General features: G+C 35.4%; 1 protein-coding gene across 2 annotated transcripts in view; it reads right to left on the minus strand.

Annotated features, from left to right (window-relative positions):
* Positions 1-22,108, minus strand: part of EML6 (EMAP like 6) — a 120,313-nt gene that overhangs the window by 33,770 nt on the left and 64,435 nt on the right. For both annotated transcript variants that reach the window (XM_076335200.1, XM_076335199.1), the window contains exons 10-22: positions 21,742-21,954; positions 20,654-20,821; positions 19,639-19,745; positions 16,448-16,566; positions 15,600-15,786; positions 14,813-14,918; positions 11,166-11,259; positions 7,611-7,711; positions 5,502-5,704; positions 4,003-4,114; positions 3,166-3,293; positions 1,395-1,536; positions 30-182 (exon numbers count right to left, since the gene is read on the minus strand). In XM_076335200.1, coding sequence (XP_076191315.1) covers positions 30-182; positions 1,395-1,536; positions 3,166-3,293; positions 4,003-4,114; positions 5,502-5,704; positions 7,611-7,711; positions 11,166-11,259; positions 14,813-14,918; positions 15,600-15,786; positions 16,448-16,566; positions 19,639-19,745; positions 20,654-20,821; positions 21,742-21,954 — 1,833 coding nt within the window. The remainder of the gene's footprint in view (positions 1-29; positions 183-1,394; positions 1,537-3,165; positions 3,294-4,002; positions 4,115-5,501; positions 5,705-7,610; positions 7,712-11,165; positions 11,260-14,812; positions 14,919-15,599; positions 15,787-16,447; positions 16,567-19,638; positions 19,746-20,653; positions 20,822-21,741; positions 21,955-22,108) is intronic.

The following is a 22,108-nucleotide window of genomic DNA, read 5'->3' on the forward strand; positions in this document are numbered from 1 at the left end:
TGCCCTTTCACTTTATCACCTGATTATACCTCGTGAAAACTTTATATCTGAGATCATTTCCTTTCTGTGGTGAAAAGAGACCATATCTTCAACAGTGTCAGCATTCACCACCAGAAAACTCCCATCATTCAACCCTACAGCCAAGGCTTTCCCATCAGGAGAAAAGGCACAGCACCGTCCACCTACAAAAGAAAACGGAAAGGAGTATCTTAAGGTTTACAAACTTGGGATTGAGAAAACCATCAGTCAACTGCAATTGAAAGGTTTTTACATCACGTATATACTTTTAAAATAGATTTGTTATTTATTAAAACAAATATGTGACAGGAGGGCTATGAATAATGTTTTACTGAATGGGAATGTACCCTCTGTATAGGCTGTTCTTGAGTTGACAATGGTGATTTGATCAGTCTTGAATTGGGTTTAGGTGCAAATACCACCTTCCAACTACGTTCTAAACACACTGATGATAGAAAAAAATAAAAAAAGAAAAAGCCCAAAACCATGCAGAAAGGAAATCCAGATGAAAACTTGAAAGACTCATTACGGGCAGCATAACTACATGTCTTTCAGGGATACTACACTTGAAAGCTTCTTCATTATGACTGAATAATGGTTCCTTTCAGGTGGAGCACATTTAAAACAGAGATGTACTACACTTCCACCGCTTACTTTTTGCCTCAACATTATTTCTGACCATACTCTCTCATACAGCTATCCTCATCCATTGATGAGGAGTTCCAAAACAATCAATTTGACTCTCCAAAACACTTGACTGTTTTCCCTCAGCCAGAGTTCCTGCGCTCTGGCTCTGTCACTGAAAATGAAGCATGTTGAATTTATACCATAAAATTTCCTGAAGGATATGAATGAGTAAACGAAATAAGAGTAATTTTGAGAAGGCAGCATTTCAACATAGCTCATCTACTTTTATACAGAGGAGAGGGCAGGAAAACTGTTCATTTTCAGAGAAGTTGGTATAACATGTAAAGTTTGTATTGCCACTGAAGGCTGATTGTGTTTAACATGCAGAAAATTTTACATTTGTATTTATAAGGAAACTTTTTAATGTCAGCAACAAATACGCTGGCCTTAAGTATTCTTAGGAAGGAAAATGATTCTGAGGTCAACTCATTCCCCTTGGAATCAGAGGAAAATAACATTCATTTTATTATTATTCATTACAATAGATTATAATCCTTTTTCTTTCTACCCTTTTCATTGACTTGACACATGCCAAAGACAATTTACTTCTTATGCTTCCAATTTCTTAATGACTGTGTCCTCTTCCTACCTAATGAATGCCTGTGATATGCACTGAAAGCAAAGATGGAACTGTTACAGAAATAGAGTAGTATCATTACTATCACAGCATACGGCCAAATAAGAATTACCTTTTTTGAGTTTCCTCACTGCCAGCATGCGGTGCTGGGATGAAAGTTCCCAGATTCGTAGTGTTTTATCATCACTCACTGTTGCACAGACAGGCAAGAGAGGATGAGCTGCCAAGCCCCAGACTTCTCCTTCCATATGTCCCTAACGGAAATCATTTAATAGAAGAGAAAGTAATGCATTTGTGTTTATGAATATGTTCTAGCACTTGCCCTGCCTCCTTTTACGAGTCTCAGACAATAAGGCATTCACCATCTTCTCTCAAAAATTTTCCACATTCAGAGACCTAAATGTCTGGTCTGTTTCCTCTGATAAACATCTAAAATATACCCTTCCATAGTCTCCTCCACTACTACTAGCTGTAATTCCTGTTCTTCCAATGCTCTTCCAGACTTGAATTGAACAGGAAATAGTTATGCCCCAAACAGGACTTTATCCTGAAATCCTAATATGGGCTCATCTGCCTTCACGGTTTATGTAATTTCTTAGATCCTGGAGAACTTGTTTGCCCAACACACATATACTTAGTTCTTTTAATCTTTCCTCAGAACTCAGTTTTCAAACTTTTTAATCACTCTTCCTGCTTTTTCTAGATTTCCTTCAACGTGCCTACAGGTTGCTGGCACTGCATTTCAAGGTTAAATAATTTCTTACTATTCTCAATCTAGATTTCAGTTTGGTAACTGGCATTTTTGTTGAGATGGAAAAATACCATTAAAAGAAAAAGGGGAGGAACTGTCATGACGTCTTGATTACACCTTAGGTATTTTCTATTTTGGCTCAAGTTGATGCATGCAAGCATGTAATTTAAGCTGGATACAATTATAACACTTCTTTTTATCAGAAAACTCACAGCAATCGGGCAATTTTAAGGTAATTTTACTCTCTCGCAACCTTACTATTCATGTGAAGGGAACTATGTTAGGATGAGATTGCAATTCCAAATTAGTGAATGAGTCAAATAATTTATCAGATGAAACTTTGCACATTTAGGTTAGTAAGGCTGTCATGCAGGCAATACAAATTTGAAAGATTACTTTCTGTGATCAGAACTAACTGGAAAGAAGAATACCAGAGAAACAATATTTTTGTAAAAAACAATGTTAATTTAGTCAGTTATAGAAAACAAAAAATAAAAACTTGACAAATTTTAACTCAGTAAATGATATATACAATTTTCTACATATAGACATTAGGGTTATTCAAGACACTAAACCAAAGCAACACCAAATACATCAGTGGACATATACATGAACATTTTTTAACCAAACTTTGCAAAGTACTTTGTCTTGCAAAAAGAGGTCTCTCTGTGCTTTGCAACACATGCAATGTCAACTGCATGTCACTGTAGGAAGCTGTCATAACTCTAAAACAATTTTCAACAAATTAAAGTATAGGATCCTTCAGAATACACTATATTATTTCAGTAAAAGCAAATAAATGGAACCACACTGTCAAAATAAAATAACTTGTGCTAGCTCTACTCTTCATTTTTCATTTTTATGTTGGGTCTTAAACTAAAATATCTAAAAAATTCATAAAAAGTCTCATCCGCCTTTGAACTTAATGGACTGTTTGTTTTACCTTCAGAATTCTGTAATCCACACTGAATCTCAAAGTCATTTACATAAGAAAGCATCAACTTCTGCCTGAGCAAGGAAAGGAATGGTGGCCAACAGGATTAATGAAAACAGAACAAAAATGACTGGGAAAATCTTTTGATGTCTTGTATTTCTACAGGGAATATTTTGATATGGAAGATCCATACAGTACCTGAACAAGTAGAGTCATAGGACCACTTTTATCAATTTCAAGTATCTCTCCATTTTTAGTTCCCACTAGTATATGCCCGTGTCCTAGACTGATGGCTCGAATAGAAGGATTGTCTTCTAAAAGTAAACCTGAAGAATACAAAGATATTAATTTTTGGTTTTTACTGTGAAATCAAAAAAAGCCTCATATCACCTATAGTTAAAATCTGCTTAAAATCATGAAACATGAGATACGTTTGCCTGATCAAACCACTAGATAATCCATGGATTTAATTAATAGTTCCAAGGAGGGAAGCTTGTGTTAGTCTATGTTGTGGCAATATCAAGACTGATATTTTACTGCTTTAACAGTGACAGTGTATAAGGGGTTCAAATGCTCCAGCAACACGGACAATTAAATCTGTGATTATCTGTGAATATCACTTTACAGACTTCCACACTGATGGCTGGGGAAGTAGAATTTAACAGGTCTTTCCAACTCATAGGGACCCTAGTCTCGCTACCTGAAATTTGGCCAGTTGAGGAAGCTAGCTGCTAAACAGAACAGATTTTGGAACAGCCAGACTCAAAGGCTCGTGACATTTCATTTTAAAATCATTTCTTCAGTGAAAACAAAGCCAAATGTCATGGAATAGAGGAATAAATAGCAGAACAAACTATAAATGGCAAAGACTATGTGAAATATAACTTAAATCAATCAAAACAGAAAATTCCAGCACAGAGTAGTAAGTAGTATATTACTGTTCCCTTTGTGTTCCGGTAAGATTTGACACCTATTACTGCCATTTACCAGCCTTCATGCATACAGTCCTTATTAAAACACACTGAAAAATAATACCTTTAGAACTAGCAGATAGTGCTGCTCTTTTAATAGCGTACGTCTTCAGACATCTTTCAAACATATCATCCCAAAGTGCCACAATTCCATCTTTTCCACCAGTTACAAACCCCTGTACGATCACAGTATGAAAACATACACAAATGTCAGCACTCGTGTTAATATTTAAAAAGACATGTCCAAAGGCAGTATAAATTCTCCCCTGCATTTTACCTATGTGTTGAATTAAAAATACTGGAGCCTATACCTATGCAGAAAAAAATATAAGAGGAGAAGATTGAGAGAGTTGCTTTTCTAGGGTTATAAAGACTTAACCATGCAGAGTGCATACTACTGTAAATAGTAATGCTGGACCATAACATTTTTCTGCATGTGGAAATAAGCTATGGAAAAACACGTGCTTCATCCTTAGAAGAGGCAGTAGTTGGTAATAATAGCTTCTCAAGTTATTTCAGGTTCAATGGACTTAACAGATGCTTCAGACTGAGTTCTAATAATGCATAGGGACCAATTCTTTGATTAATTCCCTTGGTAGATTCTCTTTATCTGTGCCAACTGAGTGCAAAACACAGCATAAATAACTAACCAGCAAAAACATAAGTGAAGAGGATGTCCAGAAGATAGAGTGCCAAGATCAAATAGAAAAATTGATGGAAAAGCTAGGAACAATCTATTAGGGCCAGAAAGGATTGAGCCACAGGGATCTTAACTGACCTTGATATATAAAAATGTTAATAGCTAATATTCTTCTTCTCATGCTATACTTTTAAAGTTGAAACTATAATCTCAAAAAGGATATTCCACTATCAACATCTTCAAATTGCCAGTGGATTTCAAGTGGCAAAACTTTGCCCCAACCTCATTTATGTGATGTCCATAATGTATTTTGCCATAGCTTCTCTTAAAGATTTATTGATGCAACTGAAGGAAAATACTTTTGATATTTGGAATAATTAACTCATAAAACCAAAACCTTTGGATATTTGAAGTCTTGTTTGCTTAAGATACAGTCATAGCATTATTAAAAATTCATGTTTCATATTTTGGAAACTGACAATGCAAAAATATTTTTGGCATCAGGTTGAAGAGGCAGTGAATGTTACCTGTTACTCTCCTGTGGTGTACAAATATGAAAATGACACACATGAGCACAGTGAGAAATAAATTCTGCATATTTAGAGGTCAGAAAGGTATCAGTCAGGTAACGAGCACATAAAATGTGGTGCTTACAAATACATGTCTATCAAATAACAGAACTCATTATTATTGGTTTTGTGATTTTAATCACATTCAGATTCATCCAGTGCAACTTGTTTTCTGTTATGGTTTTGTTTATCAAAGCATCTTCAATGTTAGTGCAATGTAGAACAATGTATTGCTTACATACACGTACAAAACCCAAGTAACTTCATTGGGAGATATGTTAGTTATACGCTTCTAAAATCCAGTATTGCAACAAAAATAATAAAGATGAATGGATCACATAAGACGATGAATACCTTATCCAGTGCATGCATGGCAAACACAGGTCCATCATGGGCTTTCACTGTCTTAAGCAACAGAGTATCCTTCCAGATATAAATGTCTCCAGTAGCAGCGCCAGAGAAAACTAGATCTTCTATTCGCCCGTATGAAACACTCATCATAGTTTCCAATTTTCCAGTAGTTCCAAATGTTCCTCGTTTTGATGTAAAGCCTCCACCTGCAATATAAACAAAAGTAAGTCTTTTTATATTTCGGTTTGTAGCCATAGTGCTGAAAAGGACAAACGTCTCGACCCCATCATCTCTTGTGATTGTCTAAGACATAGGAGATAACAGAAATACTGAAAGCATAGTGCACAAGGGAAAACCATAATAAAAGAAAGTCAGTCTAGTAATGACAGTTTTGAAGCACTACAGGCTCTATTTTTCAGATTGTTATTTCCAAGCAAATGATAAATTTTGGTGAGGAATTGTGTAAAAAGAATTAATACAATGGCTGGCAGAATATCTTTTGCACGGAACAGCCTGCCAAGCTCCTGCCAAGCTTTTGCTCTTTAGAGGTGACCACAACTACACGTGAGAAACTAGAGGTTTGTTTTAGTTGTCCGCTGGCAACCTGACAATTTGACAGCAGTTTTGCAGAATGCATGACGGGATTTGCTCCTCTTCTGACTGTCAGAGAACCAAATTGCCACAACCTTACTTTGGTTCAGAAAGCAGGAAGTAGCCATATGCGCCCAGGAGCGCTTATAGACAAAAATACACATACAGTTACAAAATAATATAGGTAGTGGTGCCCTTGCTTCAAGTCATCGTGTATTTCACAGTTAACACCAGACTCATAGTTCCAATTCCACTGAGTAAATCTTAATTCGAAATAGACCATTTTTATTGCAAAGAGACTATTCTTGGAGTAAGATACTGCTTAATGCAAATTCCTGTAATAGAATTTGGCAAACAGCAATGCAAGTCTATTTAATTACTACAAAAATAACCTAAACATAAAAAATGCAGGGGAAAAAAAAAAAATCATTTTTAAACTGAGAGCACCTGAACCACTTGAACGCTGTAAAGTATGGTATAAGAATAGGAACTTCTTAAAACTATCTAATTTTGAGTTGTCTTGAGTTCTATTTTTAGCTGCCCTTGTGCCGCCTATCTTTGCTGAATTTTACACGCAGAAGATGCTCTCTGAGATCTTTTTACCAAGTACTCGTGTAACGTGTATATGATTGAAAGTCATGAAGAACAAAAAAAATCCAGTCCTGAGTAAAAAATATCCTCAATCAGAAATCAACTTTGCTGTCTTTCTCAGTTTGACAGAACAGTCTAGACTGATGGTTACTTCCCATTCTGAATATTTTGTTTCTTAGTTTGCAGAATCTTGTTGCGTTTTTAAATAATGGAAAACACATTTTCATTTTTCATTATTTAGAAAAGGACACAAAATTCCTGTGTCATACAAAAAATACATTCCCTTGATTCTTGTGGTACCACATCCTGATTTTTAGCCTAATGGATAAAATATAAATTACTAGAACTGAACTTCTGCAAAATACCTGGTTCTTTACTTCTTTTTTGTTTTGCCCAGGCACGTATTTTAAGGTCCATCCTCAAAGCTATCTTTCCAGCCTGGCACCTTGAAACATGTGCTTCCATCTCTGGAATTCATCTCTGATGACTGAAAAACAGCTCTACCTTGAAACTGAAGGACTGCTGAAGTGTTACATCAGTACCTGAAGGGCAAACACTACTGTTTTTAGCAGCGTGCCAGGGGCACCTAAGATTCTTAGCTACCAGCTGGCATTTTCACAACAAGGGTCATAACCTGCCTAAGTGAATTCCAGGACTGCATGTTTTCTGAGACCCAAGGATGTTTGTTCAGGAGAAATCCTTAATACTATGACTTGAGTTAAAAAACAATTAGCTGGAAATGACTTCCAAAGAGAAAGGAATATTGTGACATTTGCTGATTCAGAGGTAAGTTTTCACCCTTTTAGTATTTTGGTAGCTATAAAATTGCTTTACAAATAAAACAAATTCTTAAACTGAGAACGTGATGTTCCTGTATTAAAAATATATACATTCTCAAATAAATTAAATATAAAATATTCAATACAGTACCTGTTTGCTGCCAAAATTTGATGTGCTTCATCCCAACTGTGACTAGTTTGTCTACATGATGTGGATTACACTTCACTACAAATATTTTATCTTTATGGCCCCTGCAATAAAAATAAAAATTAAAAAACACAGTAAGGGATGACTTAACAATTCCAACTAAATGGCATTTCATCATATTGGACTAACCAAACATAGCCTTCAACAATGAGAATCTAATAACCATGACTGTCATGCTCTTGGTGCAAATACAACAGTATGGATCTATAACACCATGAGAACTGGCAGACGAGTCACAGAGGCTATGTTTACGTTATCTCTACTGTCATTACCCTATCTAACAGAAGGTAGAGAGCCCTATTTCTAATCTGCAAGAGTTTAGCCTTGGAAGTCTGACCCACAGAGCTGGCAGAATGTATTTGAGCATATACTGCATAGGAATTAGACTACAGAAATGTGGTGAGTAAAAATTGCCTCCCACTGAATTTCAGTTCAGTTAAGTTATAATGAAGAAGAAGGCAACAAAGGTCAATGCAATTCAGAGAAGGTATAAAGGGCAACATAAATATTTCAATGGATAAGAACTCAATAAATATTTAAAATCCTCTGTCAAGAAAAATGAAGAAGTCTTTAACCTCCTGTGCTTCAAGAGGAAAAATAAAATAACAAATTCTAAAATTATAATTTAGGGAACAGTTCATTCAGCAGCATATACACCTTCAAATTTAGTTCTCGGGTAATTCAAGTTATTCTTGTTCGAGTATGTATTTATGGGAATTTGTAAGTTTAAGTTTCACTGCTGCAAAAAATATTCCCAGACGCAAAGTAGTAATTCTTTCTATTTCAGTGTTTTATAAAACACCAAAAGCAAAAATCACTAGCTTTTCAATATGAATTTTCAGGTTTTGTACTATGATAATGTCACTTTGTCTGACAGGTTTAGTAGATCTGAAAAATCACATGGTTCTGATAACCTTCTTGGTTTCAGTATTTTCTCTTGGTGAATCAGTCTAGACAAAAACTGGTCCCTTGACATCTGAAGTGTATCTTCTTGCAATTCCTCCTTTTTCTGTTCCTCTACTTTGCTATAACGATGCCCAGCCTTTCAGTTCAGGCCGGTTATACTGCTTCTTCTGGAAGCGTCTATCACACAGGCAAAATGTACTGCCCTGAGTCCAAAATCAAACTAATTGCATCCCAGTGCGGGTGTCCCCTGCAAAATGACAAGAGTATGTCTGCCTGTGTGATAGGACGAATAGTGCTGACACATGAGATCTGGAGTGGATGGCCTACATTTCCACCCCAATTTCCTACAACGGTCAGACCAAAACACGTATACAAGCCTATGTAGTTTTTTTGTCCTCGTGTGCCAAGGGACTGGCACAGGACATTTGCTCTTACAGAATGGAGAAAGGAGAAGAGCATGATGTTCACTGATTTAGATTGTAAATAAATTTGACAATGCCCCCCTCATCTCCCTTAGGGATTGCAGTCCACTAATACAAAACACTAGGATCAAATAGGACTAGCACTGCATCAGCACATGAGGCATGAGAAGCCAGTGAAAGAAGCTCAGGTACGTTTTGATTCTAACAGCGTATGCTTACTCAGTAAGGATTTTAATGAAACTAGACATAAGATTGTAGAGCCAAGATAGAGAAACAAGCTGTATAATTTACCTAGTGAGCAATTAAAACAAATAAATAAGAGTATATTCTGAACATTGTGACAAGAAAACTGAGAAGACATGCTGAAATAAATCATCCCAAGGAGATTAAGCAAAAAAATATTCACAAAAAATAAATGTAACTACAGCATAAACATAATGAAAGTTTGTACATAGTGAATGTACACTTCATTTTTCAGGTTTAGTCCTGTAGATGAATTCTTCTTGTGGGTCTATATGATTGTAAGGAGATGTCCTTCTATTCTTGTCTGCTAAGGCCACGTGAGGATCATGTCTAAAATTTGGATGTAAACTCTCCTGTCTTGGTTCTTGTCTCTCTCTTTGTATGTCCTATTGTGCTTACCAGAATGGGGGACTTGCCTTTAGACACCGGTAAAATATAAACAATAATTTAAATTAGAACTTTTTAGAAGATAAACTATTTTTTTTATGCTCTCTGTAAGGACCCTGCATATTTTCAAAAGAATAGATTAGCAATAATAGTAGATACATTGGGTACATATAGTATTATACACTGAAAAGAACCCGAGTACTTAATCTTATAGCTCTCCTGTGAGCAACAAGAGACAGGTAGCGATACAGCCCATCGTTATCTTGTTTTTAAAAGCTTAGAAGGTCTCTATGGGAATATATAAGGTATTTTTTCACTTGTGAGTCTGAAGCTCAATCTGTCTGGAGACAGTAAAACTAGGATTGGAAAGCAAATGAAAATGTCACATTTTACACACAGACAACACTGTTGCTAAGTAAGCTCTACATCACAAATTTTAATCAGGATTTAAAATCTTGCTGCCTAATAAACTGGATGTCTGAGACAAAATTATATAGCTAATATAGATTACGGTACACACACACTCGGATCAAAACGTTTATTTATTCAGTAATGGTATACCACTAACAGATAGTACTGCCAGGAGACAATCTTATTATTTCTTCTGGAACATGTCACCATATAATAGTGATAATAGTCTAATACTTACATAAAAGTAAATTACCTTTCGCAGGCACTTTTCAGTTATATTAATAATTTCTACTGACCAATGCTAGATGCTACGTGGTTGCAGACAGCATATGAAATAAACTCCTTGCCCTTCTGGTATGGAAGTCCATGCTTATGTGAATTCTACACAATTCTAGTATCTTGACCTCAGAGGTACGTTTGATTTGCTGGACAGAAACCAGGTTCTCAAACAGTTTGATTCTTCTAACATGTACAACTAGTTTAGTATAAAGAAAATGTTGCAATTCAATATTTTAGAAAGAAAAAAGCAAACACGTAAACCGTAATCCAATCCTGTTCCCAACATTGGTCCCTTCAAGCAATTGCAAAAGCTTCTTCACTACAGGGTTATTAGCTAAGCTTTCTGTTAGCAATTGCAAAGAGCAAATATCTCAGAAAAAGCTGACTCAGAAGGAAGGCAAGATCAGTAGACCTTGAAAAAATCTATTTATATTAGAGGGAACACTTTTTTCTTTTTAGAAAAGTGATCTGCATGTGTACACTGATGGAACCCAGCATACCATCTAATGCATAAAGGAAAATATGACATCTCTGATGACTTCTGCCATGAATCAGGAAATAAAATTGGGAGAAAATGTTAACTTAACTTGAAAATCATTAAATGAGCTATAATATCAAAGTAGGTATCCTAACAGAAAGGCTAGGGAACTGTTGACAGAAATAGTTCACAGGATTTCAAAACACTAAGCTGTAGATCCCAAGGTCTTTAATCTGGATATATTGCTCTGAAACACCTTTCTGTTTTCAGAGGGGTGTTCTGTTTTTTCCTATAAACAAAGTAATACATGTGGATGATACTATTCAGAAAAATGTAACCACAGGGCACATTTATAGAGAGATGTATTCTTACCTGGTTGTAGCTAGCTTTTCTCCTTTTTTCCAATCCCAAAACACAATGGCATGATTATCATCTAGCCCAACAGATGCCAAACATTTTCCATCAGCTGTACAGAAGCAATACTTAATGTTAAAGATGCTAAGGCTTTAGCTGAAAATATAACAGGCGATGAATACAACAAATACATTGTAAACTGAATTTCAAATGATGTGTTATAAATGAAGTAAAAAAAGGAATTAATACTTTGAGAGATTAGGGTTCAGATTCACTGATGGCCTTCAGTTCCTAAAGTAGACTGCGTACAGAACTAGGCAAATGAACTGAGAAAGACAGTCAGCCTGCCCAACCTCTTAAGATGACGGAAGTCTATACCTGATGAAAGTTTTATCCACGAGGAGGATTCATAGTGCAATACTTAGCACCAAAATGAATACCTATTGGGTGATGACACATCAAACTGGAATCCATAGATTTCACACAGCACTCTACTAATCCATAACCTAGCCTTCCTCTTCTTAACTAAAGTGACTTGAAATATGGCATCACCCTTATCAGAGACAGAACAGGTTGTGTTACAGGTCACCACAAGATTTTTCTGCTTAATTTTTAACTGTACGATTACAAGACAGGCTATTCTTTTCTAGAAAAGGCATTCTTTTGACTTTATTATCTTCTATTATGTTTGTATGTCTGACATAAGTTAGGGGTTTTTTGATTTGTGTTCCTTATCAAACCATTGATCTTTCCCAAAGGCAGACACAAAACATTGCTGTATGTAAGTACGAGGAAGGTAGGTAGGATCAAACAAGACAATGAAAGTCAATTTCATAAAGTCCAAGTACTCCAAAATCACATTACATTTTACTTGAAATGCTTCTGATCAGATGATGCTTCTTTTCTTTTGCTTGAAATGGTGACAAGAATTATTAGTGTATAATGAAATGGGTGGTTGAAAGTTAATAGGCAATGTAATGAAACTATAAATATGATAGAAAATTATACGGCTAAAATTAACTGCCGGCTATCATCTCTTCTACTGCAGGAAAGACACAGCACTACTGATAATGAGAGGAAGAAAAGCAAGAACAGAATGTCATACATAATTCAACAGTACCTAGGCATCCTTGCTATGTGTATGAAATAATGATAAACAAGACCATTGTTAAAAAAATTTTACAGACAAACTACTGTCATGGAATTTTGAAAATTTTTAAAAACTAAACCATAATTGCTGAAGTATATGATAAGGGAATTGAACTTTATAGGTTGTAGCAGGAGCTGATTACCTGATTTTTTTTTTAACTGAAGAAAAGTTAAAGGTGGAGGAAGTAAAGAACTGGTGAGATGGCCAAAAGAGTGAATGGAAGCAATGATTTGAGAATGTTACTTCTTGTAGAAGTTAACAGATGTTAAGGACTCTGTGCTTAAGCAAATTTGACTTCAAGAATAAGAAGAGTGCCACTGGTATGAATTATTCCATTAGAACTACTTCAAAGTTCATAAGGCTGAATAGGTCCTCACAGCTAGACTGGGCTCACAGTATTTGGCAACTGAGTTCTATGAAAAGCAAGTCAAGAAGGAGAAGGGGAATTACAGAAGGAGGAAAAGAGTTTACAGTTGAATGAAACAGGCCTAGATGGAAGGAGTGTAAGTAGGCAGGAAGGAATGAAGTTGAAAAACAGGACAGGAAACCCAAACTGAACTTATTTAAAAAAAAAAAAAAAAAAAAAAGAAAGAAAGATACAAAAAAGGAGACACAGAAAGTTAATGAGAAAGAAAAGCAAAGGAGACAGTAAGAACTATTCTGTAACAGTTTTAGTGCGATAAAATGCTATGAAAATAGCTGATATGAAAGGTAAATATGCAGTAATATGTATTTTTAAGAGGTATATTTGTATATTTTGATGACAATTATTTTTAGGGGTAACTCAATTATGTAATGGAACATGGTTGACAATTTTGTTGGTAAGAATACAATTTAAACTTTATTCACTTGAAACAGGAGGTTTTATGCACTAATACGGGCTATACACTGATTACTATAAAAAATTATAGATGTTAAATTAGCCACCAGATATTGCATGAATGAAATTATAATCTTCAAATCATAACATCATCAGAACGGTTCTACAGCCCTGTACACTGTTTTCAGTAATGGCCAACAGCAGATGTTTGAGAAAGCGAGTAAGGGCAGAGAGAACTGGTAAATAGTCAGCCACCAGATCAAGTACAGCCAAAAAAGGTTGGGAGTTTTGGGTTTCTTGCTTTAAGCTTCAAGTAGTGTGGCCTGAACCTAATTGAGAAATACCTATTATTAACACAATGAAAACTCCCTACATAAGACCAAAGTAGCACTCTGATCCCGTAGTGAGGTGCATATTTGCACAACTATCTGCTCCTCTCTATGCCAAGAATCATAACTAAAGCCAGTCAGGGATACAATATGCGCATTCTCAGGATCAGGTCCTAAAGCAACGCTGTAATGATGCCAGTGGTTGCTACTTTTAAAAAGAGCTTTAATATTTTTGTACAGATTTATGTCCACAGAATATGTGGCCAGCTTATTCTTTAGGCTTTTATAGAGGTACATGGATTCTAATACACGGAGTACTACTATCTGTATAGGAATCTAATTTTTGTTAAAAATGTAAACAACAAAGTAAGTATTTTCTAAATATATGAATGTTTATTCAACTAGGGGTCTTAATGAGAAGTTCTTTAACATCTATGCACACTACGTCAATTAGATCATCCATATTCATTTTCCCTTCTTCCGGTACCGTATCTACTTTCAGAGGGAGGTTACAGGCCACAGTGGAACAGCAATTTCACATTTGAATTCCAGCTCTTGGATGAACACCAAGGCTCCTCTTCTGATAATGGAATATGACTCAGTTCCACAGACTTATCTTTGTGGAAGTAAAACTTCTTTCGTATAGTCCTGTCTAATAAATGTGATCTATGTCCTAATGAATTCTTACCATATCTCTAGAGAGGAGAATATGAAATAAATTACGTTTAACTGAAAAAAAAAAAAATCAGAGTTAAGAAAAGGATAGTTCAGCTAGAGTAATTTCCTTTTTTTTTTAATAGAAAAAGGGAGAATCGATTTCTAAGCACTTCTATAAAGATGCAAAAGTATGTAAGTCACCACCATATGGATAATGTTTTTCAATGCTGAATACAGGAATTACCCTTTGGCAACTGAGACAACTTAGGTCATCCATCTCAGAAAGACAAGTAAGAGAAACAGCAGACAACCGTCATATTTACTTCTTCTGTAAACTCACTGAAAAATGTAGGAATTGTTAGCAAATTTGAAGAATTGTATGAGCCTACTGATCACATTTCCATCTCATTTATACACTTCAAGTCACCATTCTGCCTTCTTTTAAATTATTATACCACCATGTAGACAGCCACCAGAGTCCTAGCTGTACGCTTGGTATTATGTATTAGACATCACAAAAATCAATTATTGATCGACTGAGAAAAGGCCCATGACTGACTACTATACACACTATTTTTATCAAAACTGTCAGCAGACTTTTATGTAAAATTTGTATTGGTTGTAAAATTGGCTAGCTATTCAAATTAAGATTTCATCATAAGGATTGCTTTTTAATTAATCGTTTGGATAAATGTAGGTTGTGGCTTACCTGAAAAATCCAGTGCACACACTCCTCTTTGATGCTGGCCTTTGAGCAATGATAAACATTTCAGTGTCTGTGTGTCCCAAACATGGATAGCAGCATCTCTTCCAACCTAAATCAGAGGGTTAATTGGAGTATCTGCTCATAGAAGTTCAAAGCACGCCAGTATCTGTAATTAGCACTATCACATCTTCAAAACACTCCAGAGGTAACTACTTTTCTACTTGCCCTATTTTATCTTTTAGAGAAATATCAGTAGATACTCTCTAAAACATCAGTATTCGGTATCATATTAATTATATCATTTATCATGATATATGAATATATATGAATATACTGAATATATCATATTCAGTACCAGATGTCAGTAGAGTGCCCAGCATAGAATAGCCTTTATCTGAGTAAGGCTTTTGAATGCTACTACAGTACAAAAATACTGAGACTGACTAATGAAACCCCCAAACCTCCTAGGACGTAGATAAAATACAGCTCCTGCATTTTACAGATGAAAGCAGAGGTTCAAAGCTAATACAAGATTTTTTGCAGGGCCACAGCATAAGACTGGCAGTTTTTCTGCCATTATATAGGGATGATTTAATAATCACCTCAAATAGTTTCCAGTCCAGTACTCCCCAGCAGTTTGGCAGGGATATAGGAAACAATACGCAGCTTACCCATATTTAGGAGTAAACACTATGCTGAAGGACAAACAGAACCACATTTTTCCTAATTATATATTGTAAAGGGAATTTATTTCCATGTTTTGCTAAGATCATCACTTCTAAATACCCACCTGTCCAGTAGCAACATAGTCTTTCACTGGGTGAATGCTTAGGCTGAGGATGTCATCATCGTGACCAAGATACAGCCTTTGAGTGTGTTGTTGCCTATTATATACAACAGCTACAGCAGCAATATGATACACTACTTCTCCGGTTTGTGTGTAGAACAAGTTATTTCGACAGTCATAGCCTCTATAACTGAAGTAAATACAAAACAAATTATATTCTGTTTCAAAACAATTCTAGTACTTTGCGTAACAAATTGTGCAAGAATTTGTGCATTAACTTGAATGGAGTACATCTGCAGTGTCAGCTTTGGCTCAAAAAATATCACAGCACACACGCAGAGAAAGAATATTCCCCCTAAGTGCAGGCATTCATGAATCTTCTCATGCTTTAATTTCACAAAAAGAATATATAATATATAATATATGTTTTTTTTATATATATATATATATATATATATAGTGTCCAAATACGTTTTACAGGGACTTGGGTTCAAGCAGAAATCTATCAGGTATTTTTACAAATCACAGCTATCACAATCAACTTAACAGAGAATCTTTGCTCCAGGAAACATAAGGATGTAGTGAACATCTAGTTTAAAATGTAATTCTATAAAATGCAATGCTTATGTATTATTTATTATATGGCTACAGTATTATAAACTTCTCTTGTTCCTTAACAAATACAACTGAAAAAAGAAAATCTATGTCTGATATTCCAAAAATTACCCACAGTAATAATGACAAACAAATTAATTGTGGGTAAGCTTTGCTAAATGCTCTGACGTGAATTGATTAACATTGCTAGGATGGTTTAACAACCAAAACCCAAGTATTATCTAATATTACTCTACCCATGTATAAACTGCAACTTTAAACTGTCCTCAGGCGCTCGCTCTCTTTTAAGGAAGGGCACAGAATGGTTTTTCTCTTTACTTTGCTGTTTCAGCTGAGGTAGGTCTTCTTTGTAAACCTGAAGAATAATTGTTAAAGTTAATTGCACATCTCCAGTTTTCTAAATATTTGTATATATGAATGAAAGTGACTTTAAGTATTAAATTTAATATATGTTAATGTGATGTTCAGTAGTTACAACACAGAGTAAGTCACTATGGCTCCCTACAGAACTTAGATAACAATAAATGTTTTCCAGACAATGAAGTCCCCCGACATGTGAGTGGCCCAGAACATTAGTCTGAAGTAGCAGCAGAGTGTATTTTTTCTAGAAGATTCCAGTGTCACTTAGTGAAAAGGAATTTAAATATTGACCGGAACTCTTTAAGTATCTTTTAGCTTCATATGTGCTTCAGTGTACATACTCAAAGCTGAACATAATGAATTAATTCTATCTAGGGATTATGGTGAAATATACAGTAACCAACAGCACTTAAGTGATTTGCCATTGTGTCCAGAATCCCGAAGTAGAATTATAGCTCCACAAATACACTGAAGACACAAAATACTACACATTTAAATCTTTCAGAAATGCCAAAACTCTGTGGAGCTGCTAAACATATTTGAAGCATCTTCAAAGCTGTGGCACCAAACAAAATCCATTATAATGCTGAAATATAGCTTTATTGTTTGTCTTCTGTGCCTACATTTTTTGGATTTTGCAAAAGGACAATGAAATTGCCATTCCCACAGAAATCCACCTGACTGCAAAGATGGAATACTGGATTTTTACAAGAAAGGTGCTCATATAACGAGCTGAGCTTTTGAAATGGTAGGCAAACAGAGCCTTAACGTATTGTGTCTGTCACTCGTATGTATTGTACTTTATCCTGAGCGTTCTCATCCATTTACTCTTGCTCCTCAGTGAATGCTACCAATGACACAGAATATAGGATCGTCATTTTCTAATGCATCTCAAAATCTAGAATCCTCTATACTGCTTCATCCATAACGTTAAAAAAAGAAACAACCCAAACCCAATTCTCAAAATAAGATTAATGTTTTTGTTTCCATGTGCTTTTGTAAATTATTTCCTTTTACAAAATATGAAGTCCAGCTTATGCTTGGGGTTGTCTCACACTTCCTGTATAAGATTCTATTGTAAGTTGCTTCTAGCTTTTTCATGCATTAACCTGCCTGGAATATTGCTGTTTAACTGCCTACAACTATTTTTTCACTTTCAGTTTTTAAACCCAGACGTCCTTTTTGACACATAGACAGCATGGAGGAGGATGCTGCCTGATTTGAATACAGATGGAAAATCAGGAGAAGGAGGAGGAGGATGGGACAAGCACTCCAGTGAGACTTGGAGTAAAAGGGAGGGGAGGGAGAAAATTTGACAAAACCTCTGTTTCATTTGGCAAACATGACCGATCTCTGTAATAAAGAGGTAAAATAAGCTGTTGGCTTATGTAATTTATTGCAGAATCTAGAAAGTGAGGTGAAAAGACAAAGGATGGTCCTTGGCTAAAGTGTGGAACATTAGAGGTGACCCTTCCACATTCTAGAAAGCAGCTCTATGTCAGCCATTAAATCACTCAAACCAATTTGAACCAAGCTCGTTGTGTATTTTTCATGCTTAGTACAAGATCCCAGTTCTGGTCTGAGGAAGTTCTGACCTTTCACCATTGCAACTGATAAGATAACAGGACAAGGTGACAAGTAATATTCTATTCACAATGACAACAGCTCCTGAAAATCAGGTCCCAAGTATTTTTAAATAGAAGCGGGAGTCAGAAGACAGATAGCAGAATTTGATGTTAATGTTTGCTTTCCTTCAAAACAAGGATAATAGCACCCTTCCACATCACAGACTGTTATAGAGATCAGTGTTTGTGAAGCACTCAGTATCATGAATGGAAAGGAAAATAATTCTGTCTTCAGAGACATGTTCAAGCAATGTGCAACAAAGGCGGCCGTGGAACGGCCTGATGAATGAAAAAGGATTGAATAGTTTCTTGTTAGGCAAGAACTAAATATCCCATACACCCAACGAAGTAGAAGTCCTGCAGAAATGTGTAATCATAATCCATGCACCTAAAAAGGGCAAAACTGTGTTTTATTATGGCATTTTCTAAACTTCATGTAACTTTGTGACTTGAATGTTTTCTAATATAGTAGTGTGGGTGCAAATTGTTACAATGCAGGTTGGGTGAAACCTCACGTCAGGGAGCAGCAAGGTAAAACTGCTTGGTAAAAGAAGAGGAGCCAAGAGCTGAGCACGGTAACAAGGCCAGCCAAGAGAGTGCCCTCACAGAGAGGGGTGCAGTCCCACAGTGCCCGAGTGACATGAGCACAGCAGACTTGGTGACTGTAACCAAGTCCAGGCAACAGTCCTGATCACCAGGCAAGCCCATAGTGACAAAGCATAAATCAACACTGAAAGATCAGGTTAAGGAGTGGAATGGCATACTACCATTCCTGAAAAAAATCAATGCAGTAAAGAATACTTATTTGATTTGTTTTCTTCTTGCATGGAAGCAATCTATCTTAATTTATCTCAGAAAACAGTTGTACTGAAAATAGAAAAAAATTTACGTGTATTAAGTGATTATTAGAGACCAATTTTACTTGGTTGCCATAAACTAGGGTAATTTTAATTCCTGGACATTGTTGTCCTTGGCAATAAAAAAGAATCTGTCACAAATAAATGTATTATATAGGCTACACACTCATTAAGAGTACTCTGCTTTGAACATGCAGAAGTCATACAAAAACTCCATGAGCTGTATTCTACAAATTGGGATTCTAAATTTGGTAAGACTGAAAAGTCTTCTCTAACACCTATCATGAGAATGGGGATAGCAATAAGCTCTCACGTTTAAATCTGTGCTTTTTAAGATATATTCTTTAATCTAACATATAAAGGCATATACACCAACGCTTTTTCTCCAAACCTTTTTAAATTCTCATATCCAGCTAAAGTAAACTCTGTTTTTATGGTTATTAGTTGCCCAATCAGCTGAATACTGTCAAAATAATCTTCCTAGAGCAGTCTGATGAATTAGCTTCAAAATTCTTTTGCTTATCTTTACTGAGTAGTCACAATAAATTGTCAGGTAATTGGCACCGTGTGTTAATTTTTACTCACCTGGCGATCATAGTTGATTTGAGCTTCCTGCTCAATGTCAGAATCTAACTCTGGCACATCAGATAAATCTGAATCTGATTCTTCACTGTAGGAATCAACGCCACCCTCTGCATTAAAAAAAAAAATTAAAAATCAATATATAACACATCTAATCACAAGAAAATAGTATGTGATGTTTTTATATAATTTAGACTACATGCAAAGCAGTATTCAACAGCTTCGGAAGCTTAAGTAGCTTGTAAAAATCATGCGGGCTGACTGAATGTGTCAGGTTTCATTTCTTTCTCCTGTTTTAATGCCTGGGGCAGGAGGGTGGCAGAGGGAAGTAACTTAGTAGTTACTAGTACATTTCCATCATCTGAGAGAATACCGTTTTCTTAACAGGCTTCGGAGTGAAAACATACAGAAATGGTAAATAAAAACTTTCAGTGTGATCACTGTGTTTAAAAAGATTTGCTGTAACACAGGTATTTTACCAAATTGTGCAGGTACGGGGTGAATTTTTGCCCTTTTGCTGAAGGGAATCCAATTTTCAGCAGTTGCCACTACGTGGTTCATATGGCTTTTGCAGAATCTTGTAAGTATCATGGATATAACAAGAAAAAAATTCTAAAGTACAGCTATCACATATATGTGTGAATTTGCATTGAAAAGAAAATTAAACAATTCAACATGTGTAGTCAGACTTCTGAACGCAAGTTAGATGGCTAATTTTGAAAATGTAATTTGATCTAGCAATCTCCCTCTCAATGTCTTTTTTCAGATGCTTTGACAAACACTACTCGTGTATTCCTAAACATACAATATAGCAGAGTGCAGAAGAGCTTTTAATGTACCTTGCCTGAAACAAATGGTTGTCTATGTAAAGTAAAATTGTCCCAAACATGCTGAGTATATGTAATTCCAGGGAATAATAATAAAAATATTTTCTGTTAATTCAATAAAAGCTTTTCCAACAGTCCTGCATTCTCTGTTGATTTTATTTAATAAATAATTAAGAAGAGATCATTTTTACCTTGTGGAGATGTTTCAAGGATGCCATTTGTTATCCCTTCTGGAATAAATCGCCACTGAAAAACAGAGTGATCAGCACCTCCCGTACTTAAAACCCACTGAAAATCATGGGACCAACGGACATTGGTTACATGTGCTGAATGGCCAACGTATTTTCTAAATTTAGCTCCTAAAAAACAAAAATAGAACTGTTAGTTTGTAAGAAGAAAAAAAATTAACGTTGTAACTAATAAAGTTAGGCTTTTAATGGAAACACAGTCTAAACACCCTTATGAAAACTGAAAAAAAACCCCTTAAATGCCTCTTGATATTCTGATGCTAATAGTAATTGTAAAATAAAAATAAATGGCACAAAATAATATGAGCGATATGTTCACTTCAGTTTTCTGAAAAGCACTTAAATCTTGGCAGGAAGTACCAGATACACATAGGGTTTAATTTTCACCTTTATGGCCATTATTGCTAATGTGAATTATACACATGTCTTGTGACTTGTACTATACACATAAATTCAAATTCACTATCAGAAAATATACTGATATGATATCAAATTAAACACTTGAAGATCATGGAAAGCCAAAACGTTTTACTTGGTTTTGTTGGCGTTATGCATGGTACAGTGCAAATACTGAGGAAACAATCTGTGTTAAAAGCCTACTACAGATATGAAGCAAGTAGTTCACACAGAGCTACATTGACACACGCTAACAGACAGTGAAACCCTACTGAAGTTTCTGAAATTGTTACTGTCATAAATTTGGACGAATTATAGTAGTGCATCTGGTGTTGATACGATTTTGATGTGTTGTAAAGTCTTGCTGAATTAGTTTCTGAAAATGTACTATCAGAATAAGCACGTTAAACTATACATTCTCAACAGATCTAAAAACAAGTACATAATACGTTGGCAGGAAATCGCAAGATACATAGAGGGTTGAAGTCTCATCTTTATGTCCATTAACACGACTATGAATTGTGCACACGCTAATTTGAATTATACACAAGAATCAAAAACCACCATTAGAAAATATACTGATATGGTATCAAAGTAAATATTGCATTCTTCAGAAATACAAAATACTATCTTACCTTTCTTTAGGCACGGAAATCTGAATAATTTAACCAGCCCAAAATCATCTCCAGTCACTAGCACTGAGCTGTTGTAATTTCCATCCACAGAGTTGACATCTGTAACGTTTGTATATTTTGGCCAAATTCCATTCACTTCAAGTCCTATCACACAGGTCCATGAGGCCCAGTGAATTCCTTTGATCTCATCTTTGCTAGTTAGATGCTTCCCAGCTGAAAATATGCAAGTGAATAACCTCTTTAATCATTCGTTTTTCAGTAAACTCCATTTCTTTTCATCACATTTATCTGTGTATTCTTCTTGGGATTAGTCTTTTAACCTCAATAAATTATAAAGATTCACAATTTTACTTTAAATTAGTATAGT

The sequence above is a fragment of the Aptenodytes patagonicus genome, chromosome 3 (genome assembly GCF_965638725.1).
Source record: "Aptenodytes patagonicus chromosome 3, bAptPat1.pri.cur, whole genome shotgun sequence".
Lineage (NCBI taxonomy): Eukaryota > Metazoa > Chordata > Aves > Sphenisciformes > Spheniscidae > Aptenodytes > Aptenodytes patagonicus.